This window comes from Chlorocebus sabaeus, chromosome 2 (genome assembly GCF_047675955.1).
Source record: "Chlorocebus sabaeus isolate Y175 chromosome 2, mChlSab1.0.hap1, whole genome shotgun sequence".
In the NCBI taxonomy this organism is placed as follows: Eukaryota; Metazoa; Chordata; class Mammalia; order Primates; family Cercopithecidae; genus Chlorocebus; species Chlorocebus sabaeus.
Genome location: NC_132905.1, coordinates 90,329,187 through 90,341,037, shown reverse-complemented (window position 1 = coordinate 90,341,037; position 11,851 = coordinate 90,329,187). Strand labels below are relative to the sequence as shown.

Genomic DNA, 11,851 nt, shown 5'->3' with positions numbered 1-11,851 from the left:
CGTCTCCACCTACCATACAGGTCCTCCTCAGCATCAGATTCTTCTAGAGAGGCCTGAGGTTGGGCCTTCACTTCCAGATTTCTGCTTAGCCAGCTGGTTTGCTCCAAGGAAGAGCCGGCAATGTTCCCCACAGTTTCTAGGATTTTCTGAGTGATTTCCTGAGAATAATCAGGAGGACGGGGAAAGGAAGTTAATTAAGGAAAAGAATGTTAAGTGCCTAAAACAGCACTGTCCAATAGAAATAAAATGCAGGCAACTGTGAGCATATATGTAACATTAAGCTTTCTAGGAGCCACATTAAAGGTAAAAATAAACAGTTAAATTAATAATATAGGCTGGGTGTGGTGGCTCATGCCTGTAATCCCAGCACTTTGGGAGGCTGAGGCTGAGGCAGGGGGATCACTTGAGGTCAGGAGTTCGAGACCATCCTGGCCAACATGGTGAAACCCGGAGTCTACTAAAAAAAAAATACAAAAATTAGTTGGGCGCGATGCCACATGCCTGCAGTCCCACCTACTCAGGAGGCTTAGACAAGAGAATCACTTGATCCCAGGACATGGAGGCTGCAGTGAGCTGAGATCATGCCATTGCACTCCAGCCTGGATGACAGAGTGAGACTCCGTTTCAAAAAAAAAAAAATTAATATTTTATTTAACCCAATATATACAAAATATTATCAACATGCACTCAATATAAAAATTATTAATAGGCTGGGCATGGTGGCTCACACCTATAATCCCAGCACTTTGGGAGGCTGAGGCGGGCGGATCACCTGAGGTCCGGCGTTTGAGACCAGCCTGACCAACATGGTGAAACCCTGTCTCTAGCAAAAATACAAAATTAGGTGGGTGTGGTGGTGGGCGCCTGTAATCCCAACTACTTTGGAGGCTGAGGCAGGAGAATCGCTTGAACCCGGGAAGTGGAGGTTGCAGTGAGCCTAGATCGTGCCATTGCATTCCAGCCTGGGCAACAGGAGCAAAACTTTGTCTCAAAAAGAAAAAACAAAAACAAAAACTATTAATGAGATTTTGCATTCTCTTTTGTGTGTGCCCTAAGTCTGAAATCCAATGCGTATTTTGCACTTACAGCACATTCAATTCAGACTACCACATTTTTTTTTTTTTTTTGGGAGGTGGTGGGCAGGACAGGGTCTTTCTCTGTCAACCAGACTGGAGTGCAGTGGTGCAATCAAGACTCACTGCAGCTGGGCTTGGTGGCTCATGCCTGTAATTCCAGCAGTTTGGGAAGCTGAGGCAGGTGGATCACAAGGTCAGGAGATCGAGACCATCATGGCCAACATGGTGAAACCCTGTCTCTACTAAAAATACAAAAATTAGCTAGGCATGGTGGGGTGTGCCTGTAATCCCAGCTACTTGGGAGCTGAGGCAGGAGAAATGCTTGAACCCGGGTGGCAGAGATTGTGGTGAGGCAAGATAGCGCCACTGCACTCCAGCCTGGTGACAGAGTGTTGCGCGAAGTCAGGGACCCCGAACAGAGGGACCGGCTGGAGCCGTGGCAGAGGGACATAAATCGTGAAGATTTCATTTTAATGTGGACATTTATCAGTTCCCAAATAATACTTGTATAATTTATTATGCCTGTCTTTACTTTAATCTCTTAATGCTGTTATCTTCGTAAGCTGAGGATGGATGTTTCCTCAGGACCACGGTGATAACTGTGTTACCTGTACAAATTGATTGTAAAACATGTGTGTTTGAACAATATGAAATCAGTGCATCTTGAAAAAGAACAGAATAGCAGTGATTTTTAGGCAACAAGGGAAGACAACCATAAGGTCTGACTGCCTGCAGAGTCGGGCAAAAACAGCTATATTTTTCTTCTTGCAGAGAGCCTATAAATGGATGTGCAAGTAGGAGAGATATTGCTAAATTCTTTTCCTAGCAAGGAATATTAATATTAACACCCTAGGAAAGGAATGCGTTCCTGGGGGGAGGTCTATAAACGGCCACTCTGGGAGTGTCTGTCTTATTCGGCTGAGATAAGGACTGAGATACGCCCTGGTCTCCTGCAGTAGCCTCAGGCTTATTAGGGTGGGGAAAAACTCCACCCTGATAAATCTGTGGTCAGACCGGTTCTCTGCTTTGGAACCCTGTTTTCTGTTTGAAGATGTTTATCAAGATAATACATGCACTGCTGAACATAGACCCTTATCACTAGTTCTGCTTTTGCCCTTTGCCTTGTGATCTTTGTTGGATCCTTATCAGTAGTTCTGCTTTTGCCCTTTGTCCTGTTACCTCAGAAGCATGTGATCTCTGTTAGACCCTTATTAGTAGTTCTGCTTTTTGCCCTTTGTCCTGTTACCTCAGAAGCATGTGATCTCTGTTAGACCCTTATTAGTAGTTCTGCTTTTTGCCCTTTGAAGCATGTGATCTTTGTACCTACTCCCTGTTCTTACACCCCCTCCATTTTTGAAACCCTTAATAAAAACTTGCTGGTTTTGAGGCTTGGGTGGGCATCACAGTCCTCCCGATATGTGATGTCACCCCCAGTGGCCCAACTATAAATTTCCTCTCTTTATACCGTCTCTTTTTATTTATCAGCTGGCCAACACTTATGGAAAACAGAAGAACCTACGTTGAAATACTGGGGGTGGGTTCCCCCAGTAACAGAGCAAGACTCCATCTCAAAAAAATAAAAATAAAAAAGACTGACTGCAGCCTTGACCTCCTGGGCTCAAGCCATCCTCAGGCTCCCGGGTAGCTGGGACTACAGGCACATGGCACCACATCTGGATAATTTTTAAATTTCTTGTAGAGACGAGGTCTCCCTATGTTGCCCAGACTGTAGACTAGACACACTTCAAGTACTCAACAGCCATCTGTGGCTAATGGCTACTATACTGGCCAATGTAGGTAAAATATACAGAGATTGCAAGTCATCACAGCATGTGATGAAAAAGCCATAAATTGTATTCAGTGGATTGGCTTTCTGGTTTATCTAGGACCACAGGTTCTTCCTAGAAATGCATCTTTCAATAATATAACAAGAAATAAAGGTCAATAAGTTAAACTGACTCAGTGGGGTAAAGTGAGGAGTCATCCACTCTCAGGAGTATGATCAGTAAAGAATCTGGTTAGTAGCTAGAGAGACAAACTTGAAGCTGGCTTCTCAGCCAGTGTCATCAAGTGTCATCAGCTAAGAGTGGCTATAATCCTTGACATCTGAGAATTTTATAATCCTGACCTCAACTGTGCCACAAGGTTCCCAGGCTCAGCAGTTGTGTTGAGGCGTGAAGCAGGGTACACCTGCCTGCTGGGTGGGTGCGCTTGAGGGAACAGGCTAATCAGCTAACTTAGGCAGGGCTGGAAAGTCAGGAAAAGGGTTTAGGGGCTTAGAGGAGTTCCTGTAAGGACTAATGAAAGCACTGAGTGGATGAATGTGATATTGTGGAAATGTTTTTGGCCTTTCTCCCCATTTCCCAGCTATAACTCCTAAATTCCTTGGACTCTCCAAAGTAATATGTGTCTTTTTGTATGCTACTGAGATGACTGTGGCTGCGGACCCCCAGATAACTTCAGCTCCCCAACCTCCAGGAAGGGGAGAGGGGTTAAAGGTTAAATTGATCAGCAATGACCAATGATTTAATCCATCATATCTATGTAATGAAGCTTCCACAAACCCCAAAGTAACTGGGTTCGAATGAGCTTCTGGATGGCTAAACATGTGGAGGTTCCTAGAAGATGGTGCCCAAGGAGGGCATGGAAGCTCCGTGCCCCTTCCCACGTCCCTTGCCTAATCATTGATTCATCTGTATCCTTTCTAATCTCCTTTATAATAAACTGGTCAGCCGGGTGCGGTGACTCATGCTTGTAATCCCAGCACTTTGGGAGGCTGAGGCAGCCAGGTCATAAGGTCAGGAGTTCAAGACCAGCCTGGCCAACATGGCAAAACTCTGTCTCTACTAAAAATACAAAAATTAGCCAGGCATGGTGGCAGGCGCCTGTAATCCCAGCTACTCGGGAGGCTGAGGCAAGAGAATCGCTTGAACCTGGGAAGCGGAGGTTGCAGTTAGCTGAGATCGTGCCATTGCACTCCAGCCTTGGCAACAAGAGCAAGACTCCGTCTCAAAATAAATAAATGAATAAATAAATAAATAAATAAATAATAAATAAATAAATAAAATAAACTGTTCAATGTGTTTCCTGAGTTCCATGAGCCACTCCAGCTAATTAACAGAACCCAAGGAGTGAATGGGAGAACTCCAATTTAGAGCTGGTCTGTCAGAAGCACAGATGAAGACACTTGGGGCTTGTGATTGGCATCTGAAGGGGTGGGGCAGTGTTGTGGGACTGCGCCCTCAACCTGCGGGATCTGAAGATACCTCTAGGTGGAGAATGCCAGAATTGAATGGAACTGGACGACGCCTATCTAGTGTCCACTGCAGAACTACTAGCTTGGTTGCTGGTGGGGAGAAATTCCCACACAGTTTGGTTACGAAGTCACTGAAGTATTCTATGTTATGAGACTGTGGTAGGAAAATCACACTTTGTTTTTTTCTATATCCCTAGTGGGGAAGAAGTATAGGGTGTGGCTTAAAATAGTAGGAAGGAATTAGTGTTGGGGATGCTAGGTGTCATGAGATAGAAAGAAAGAAGCAGATGCCACCTGGTCCCCTCAATCAAAAGGAGCAGAGAAGAGGCGTGCCAGCTGCAACAACAGAGGGAATGTCTGTGGCCAGAGCCCTCTCCAGGCAGGCTGGAGAGAGAGGGGCCTGCTACAGGCAACAGGCCACAAAAGCAGGGAGGGCTTAGCTGAGCAAGTGCTGTCCCAGCACCTGGACGGGCAGCATCAGCACTGTAATGATATTTTCTTCTCTGGCTACAAGTCAAGGCCAAAGGAGGAGGCACCGGAATTTTCCAATTATGCTTTATGGTATTTTTTTTTTTTTGAGACCAAGTTTCATGCTTGTCACCCAGGCTGGAGTATAGTGGTGAGATCTCGGCTCACTGCAACCTCTGCCTCCCAGGTTCAAGCGATTCTCCTGCCTTAGCCTCCTGAGTAGCTGGGATTATAGGCGTGCGCCACCACGCGTGGCTAATTTTTGTATTTTTAGTAGAGGTGGGGTTTCACCATGTTGGCCAGGCTGCTCTCGAATCCCTGACCTCAGGTGATCCGCCCGCCTCGGCCTCCCAAAGTGCTGGGATTGCAGGTGTGAGCCACCGTGCCCGGCCTACTGTGCTTTATACAGTACTTTTGTGATTCAGAACTGCAGACCTGAGGCTATTTCTGGATATACCTTTCACAAATGCCAGGGATCATAAAGATTAGCAGTAGTATCGCCAAGGCTATAAATATGATAGAAAAGCCAACTGAATCAAGGTCTATAATGGTTTGCAAAATAGTGATTATCCCAACTTCATCATAACTTCCATATTTATTAGTTGGCACTCCACTCTGAATTTTCCTTCTCCTATGGATGAGTTTTATTTTTCAGTATTAAACAAATTTTTATGAGCATATATTACTGTTATAATGGGAGATAAGGCATTTAAGGAAAGAAATCCATGTATGGAGGCTGGGTGTGGTAGCTCATGCCTGGAATCCCAGCACTTTGGGAGGCCGAGGCAGGAGGATCACCTGAGGTCAGGAGTCTGAGACCAGACCAGACAACATGGAGAAACCTCGTCTCTATTAAAAACGCAAAAAATTAGCCAGGCGTGGTGACGTGTGTCTGTAATCTCGGCTACTTGGGAGGCTGAGGCAGGAGAACTGCTTGAACCCAGGAGGTGGAGGTTTCGGTGAGCTGAGACCATGCCACTGCACTCTAGCCTGGGTGACAGAGTGAGATTCTGTCCAACCTCCCACCCCCCAACCAAAACAAAAGAAAAAAAAAATAAATATCCATGTATGGAGATAGCTTCCTTTTTTTTATTTTTTTGAGACAGGGTCTCTGTTGCCAGGCTGAAGTGCAGTGGCACGATCACAGCTCACTATAGCCTCAACCTCCCAGGCTCAAGGGATTCTCAGCCTCCCGAGTAGCTGGGACTATAGGTGTAGCTACCACACTAGGCTAATTTTTGTATTTTTGTAGAGATGAGGTCTCACTATGTTACCCAGATTGGTCTCGAACTCCTGAGCTTAAGCAATCTGCCCGCCTCAGCCTCCCGAAGTGCTGGGATTACAAGTGTGTGCCACCGCGTCCGGTGGGAGATAGATTTCTAATTCCACTTATGTTTCACAGTGAGGTCCACATACATCTGCATACAGCGTGGAGGGTGAGGGGTCCAGCTGTCAGTTCCACAATCGATTGCTCAAGCATTACACGAGAACCTTCATGAGAAAACCTGGGCCCCAGGTCTGACTGAACTCTCCAGAGACAGCAAGGGGGGAAGAAAGACTTGAGAACAAGTGCAAAGCTAACCTCAGATTCTGTCCAACGTCTCTTGCCTATCTGCTATCTGATATCCCCCAAAGGAGGACAGCACTGCTGGGGTAATATCATTTGGCTGAACCTCTTTCATATACAAACCTGCAGGTCTTTTAGATCCTTCTTGTTTTCCAGGTTGGGAGTTCTTGTTACAAAGTCATTCAGCATGCTGTCGGGAGACAGTCAGCTTCAGATTAAAAATGCTGCAGAAATAAAATATGCGCCAAAAGAAAATATTACACAATGACAATGTGGTGACATGATACCTGAGAAGCAGAAAATACCCAGGTGGGGCTAGATTCAACTGTACAGACTCCTTCAATACTCCCAACAGTGAAGAAAAGTTCTCTTGCAAGGCTGGTACTGGAAGCCTGTTTTTTAAAAAGATAGGAAAAACACTTAACCATGAACAAGTCAAAACACAACATTTATTTACAAGCACATTTAAGATCCTGGCGGTTGGAAAGCAAAGGGTAAACAGCACACCCCACCGACCTTTTTTTCTTTTTAAAAAATTATAATATACACAAGCTAAACTTTGGTATTCTGGGGAGCACTTGGAGTTTGGGAATCTGAAATCCTACTGCTGCCTGGTTTCCTTGTCTGTAAAATAAAAGCCTTAAACTAGATGATCAACCTTGATCTCTCAGGCCTTTCCTTTTTTTAAAGATAGAGTCTTGCTCTGTCGCCCAGGCTGGAGTGCAGTGGCGTAATCTCGGCTCACTGCAACCTCTGCCCCACCGGGTTCAAGTGATTCTCATTCTTCAGCCTCCCGAGCTGGGATTACAGGTGCCTGCCACCACACCGGGCTAATTTTTTGTATTTTTAGTAGAGATGGGGTTTCATCAAATTGGTCAGGCTGGTCTTGAACTCCTGCACTCAAGTAAATCCACTTGCCTCAGCCTCCCAAAGTGCTGGGAGTACAGGCGTGAGCCACCGTGCCTGGCTAATCTCTCAGGCCTTTCTAGAGCTGATATTCTGCTTCCCTAAAGTGGCTGGTAACAGAGCATCACCTGTCGGAAGGCTGCAAAGCATTAGGTCCCGGAACACTCACCAGGAAACTGGCCTACCCCCTCTGTAGCTCTCAGGATGAGGATTCTGAGATGACTGCTCCAAAGCGAGACAGCACAGCTCAGGAAGTGAAAGCTCAGACTGCAGTCAGAGTGTCCCAGGTCCAAGTCCTGGTTCTCCAACTTACTACCTACTGTGTGACCTAGGTGGTTCCTCCTCAGTAAAAGGAGGATCACCAAATCTAACCTGCAGCTGCCAGGAAAGCTCGGCTATCCCTTAGGCCCCTACAGTCAACATTCGCCAGCAACACAACATGTATTAGCTGTCATAGGAGGGAAGTGACGGGCTCATCTTTAACTCCTGGAGGAAAGAACGACAATGATGCTCACAGGGGAAGCGGTCTGAATTTAACCCCACCCTGGTCATCTACCAGGAGGCCTCGATTTACCGTCCTGCAACTTCAGAATGTGGTGAGTAGGAATAACCACAGAATGTTAACTGTGAACCAAGGAGCCTGTGCCTGGTTGTCAGAGTTATTTATAGTGAGACTCCTGATGGCTATGTAGGGATACTGAGGCTTCCCTAAGAAGTGGTCTATACCTCCCTCACTACCCCTCCCCCCCCTTTTTTTTTTTGAGATAGAGTCTCATTCTGTCCCCCAGGTTGCAGTACAGTGGCCTGATCTCAGCTCACGTCAACCTCTGCCTCCTGGGTTCAAGTGATTCACCTGCCTCAGCTTCCTGAGTAGCTGGGACTACAGGCATGACACCACCAAGCCCTGGCTAATTTTTTTTTGTAGTTTTAGTAGATATGGGGTTTTACCACACTGGCCAGGCTGGTCTCAAACTCCTGGCCTCAAGTGACCCACGCACTTCAGTCTCCCAAAGTGCCGTGATTATAGGCATGAGCCACCTCACCCAGCCCCCTCACCCTCATTTATAGCAACACAGAGCTGCGCCTGGAATGCGGCCACTGTAAGATCTGAATGAGGTTCAGTAAAGTTTATTTTTCATTCATAGGGAAAAACTGGGGAATCCTCTTTAATGCTCTGTTAGCTAAGATACCTAATATCTATATTAACTTAGCAAATCAAAGCAGAAACCTCTCTGCATCAAACACGGGAAGGCATACTGAGAACGTCACCAGAAAGAATCATTTCTCCTTTTTTTTTTTTTTGAGACAGAGCCTTGCTCTGTCACCCAGGCTGGAGAACAGTGGTGCAGTCTCTGCTCACTGCAACCTCCGCCTCCTGGGTTCATGCAATTCTCCTGCCTCAGCCTCCCGAGTAGCTGGGATTACAGGTACCTGCCACCATGCTCAAGTAATTTTTGTATTTTTAGTAGAGACGGGGTTTCACCATGTTGGCCAGGCTGGTCTCAAACTCCTGGCCTCAAGTGATCGGCCTGCCTCAGCCTCCCAAAGTGCTGGGATTGCAGGCGTGAGCCACTGCACCCCGCCCATTTCTCCTTTTTCTAAAAGAGGTCTTTAACACTTCCCTATCTGTGTTTATTTTTTCTTTTTCTGTATCAATTTAATGCAAATCTGAGCCTTTTAAAGTTTAATAGGCCTCACATAAAGCTTTGCTCATATAAAGTGTTTGAGATACAGTGCACAGATTTTAAGATGTTAACTCTCTGGAGAAGGAAAAGTATAGACCAATACCTCGGGAAGAAATGATGACAACTTTAAGATATTTTCTGAACTATGGCTCTCTAGTAGTCTAGAAATAAAACCAGAGATATTATGCATGCTCACTGCCACAGTATCTGTATTTAAGGAAGTTTTTAGAGGACGGGAGACTATATTACCTTTGGAGAAAAGCATAGCAAAATTGCAACACAGGAATGTCCACTAGGGGCGATTTCTGAAAATGAAAGTAAAATCAATTACTCCAAGTTGGTGGGAAATAAGGCTAAAAAGAACTCAGATACAAAGTGAAACAGATCTATAGCCTAACAAAGCAAAGGTTTTCGACTAAAGAATCTTTCAGATAAAACAACAGACATGATAGTGTCCATCATGTACAATTAAAAGAAGTGTGTCTTAGGAGCCCCCAAATCATTCGCGCCCCCTTAGACTTCTACAGTGATCTCCCACCCTGTGTACCCCCCTTCCATTCCAGGCATCGGGAAGCATTTAGGGAAAATCAGTATTGTAACTGAACTTCCCCAAACAGAGAGCTAGGGCTAGTCTTGACTCCAAAGAATGCATATGATTACCAAGAGACAAGACAAAATTCTAATTCTTCTTTTGCTTCTTTCTCTCCTCTTCTCTCCCTCCCTCCCTTTCTTTCTTTCTCTCTCTTTCTCTTTCTTTTTGACACAAGAGTCTTGCTCTGTTGTCCAGGTTGGAGTACACTAGCACAATCTCAGCTCACTGCAACCTCTGCCTCCCGGGTTCAAGCAATCCTCATGCCTCAGCCTGCCAAGTAGAGCCACCGTACCCAGCCAAAAAATTCTAATTCTTAGTTTAGAAGATTACTTCAAACCCAGCCCAGACAGTTTCCCCAAAAACCCTGTGGCTGGAACTACTTGGAAACAAGTTCTAAAACACACGTTTCCCCCTCTCCTTGCTTGTAAAAAGCTATTTGCAGCTATTAATTAACTAAACTAACCACAAAATGTAGTTTTGTTATTTGAACCGCCAAAAACCAGTCAGCTAGATAAAATCCAGTTCCTTTATAGCCCAGGAAAGACTAGAAATTGCAGGTATTTGTAGAAATTCAAGTAATGTGAAGGAACACAACCTAAAAACACTCGCTCTGGCTGTCACAGCCTCTGCAGAGCTGTCTTCAGGACAGTCCCTCGAAGAACCCCGTGGTTCTACGGCCACCAAGCCTGCGGTGGCACAGACCGCCCTGTGGAGTGTCATTCCCACTCCTAACATTTATGGACAAGAGTGAAAGGAGGCCAGGTGTGGTGGCTCATGCCTGTAATCCCAGCACTTTGGGAAGCCAAGGCGGGTGGATCACTTGAGGTCAGGTGTTCAAGACCAGCTTGGCCAACATGGCGAAAACCTATCTCTACTAAAAATACAAAAAATTATCCAGGCGAGGTGGCGGGCGCCTTAGTCCCAGCTACTCGGGAGGCTGAGGCAGGAGACTGGCGTGAACCCGGGAGGCGGAGCTTGCAGTGAGCTGAGATCCGGCCACTGCACTCCAGCCTGGGCGACAGAGCGAGACTCCGTCTCAAAAAAAAAAAAAAAAAAAAGTGAAAGGCAACAGGATGACCATACGTTCTTGGGAGATTGGGAGACCTGGGCCAGATCCCCAAGAAATACTGTGGGAGTCATCCGGGTCCTTTTACATTTGGTGCCTTAAGCACTGAGCCGGCTCCACAGCCCGGCCTCGCGGTGGTGTTACTGAGCCGGCTCCATAGCCTGGCCTCGCAGTGTTGTTATTTTTTAGGATGGCTTCGCTTCTCTTCTCTCTTCTTTGCCAACCTAGAATATAGGAGGACTGAGGGCAGGAACTGTTTTTTTCACTATTTAGCCTCCACGACACCACCCAGTGTGCATAGGGCATTGTCGATCAACACTGGAACGAAGAGACCAGGGGCTGGAGGATAACCAGCTGGGTGACGCCCAATGGCCACGCCCTCGGGGCCTGGACATATCTATAGGGGGCTGCCCTGCGTCATATGTGAGGCTGAAAAAGAAGTCTTCTGATCCATCTGTAGTTCATGAGTGTGATGACTGGGTGTTCACGCGCATGTGCGAGATGTGCCACCCTCAAGCCTTGTTACAATGGTCGGCACATGACCCATCTGATGTGAGGAAAAAAAAAAAGTCTTTCTTTCGTTTTGAGACAGGGTCTTGCTCTGTACTGGAGTGCAGTGGCGTTGATCTTGGCTCAATGCAGCCTCAACTTCCCTGGCTCAAGTGATTCTCCCACCTTAGCCTCCCAAGTAGCTGAGGCTATAGGTGGGTACCACCATGCCTGGCTAATTTTTTTTGCTTTGTTTTTTTTTTTTTGGTGGGGGGAGTCAGGGTTTTACTTTGTTGCCCAGGCTGGTCTTGAACTTCTGGGCTCAAGCAATCTCCCTGCTTCGGCTTCCCAAAGTGTTGGGATTACAGGAGTGAGCCACCCTTTAACATTCTAAAATCATAATATCTACCTACCTACCTACATCTATCTATCTACCTACATCTACCTACCTACCTACCTACATCTACCTACCTACCTACTTCTATCTATCTATCTACCTACCTACCTACATCTATCTACCTACCTACTTCTATCTATCTATCTACCTACCTACCTACATCTATCTACCTACCTACTTCTATCTATCTACCTACCTACTTCTATCTATCTATCTATCTATCTACCTACCTACCTACATCTATCTACCTACCTACTTCTATCTATCTATCTACCTACCTACCTACATCTATCTACCTACCTACTTCTATCTATCTATCTACCTACCTACCTACATCTATCTACCTACC

At 46.0% G+C, this 11,851-nt stretch overlaps 1 protein-coding gene and 1 non-coding gene across 2 annotated transcripts in view; one reads left to right on the top strand and one right to left on the bottom strand.

Annotated features, from left to right (window-relative positions):
• Positions 1–11,851, bottom strand: part of DOP1B (DOP1 leucine zipper like protein B) — a 122,137-nt gene that overhangs the window by 16,417 nt on the left and 93,869 nt on the right. Inside the window, exons 24-27 of the mRNA XM_037984775.2 lie at positions 9,208–9,263; positions 6,655–6,759; positions 6,491–6,557; positions 14–158 (exon numbers count right to left, since the gene is read on the bottom strand). Of these exons, the coding sequence (XP_037840703.2) occupies positions 14–158; positions 6,491–6,557; positions 6,655–6,759; positions 9,208–9,263 (373 nt within the window). The remainder of the gene's footprint in view (positions 1–13; positions 159–6,490; positions 6,558–6,654; positions 6,760–9,207; positions 9,264–11,851) is intronic.
• Positions 11,065–11,169, top strand: LOC119619524 (small nucleolar RNA U13). Its single transcript, XR_005235990.2, has one exon. It is a non-coding gene; the product is annotated as a small nucleolar RNA U13 (small nucleolar RNA).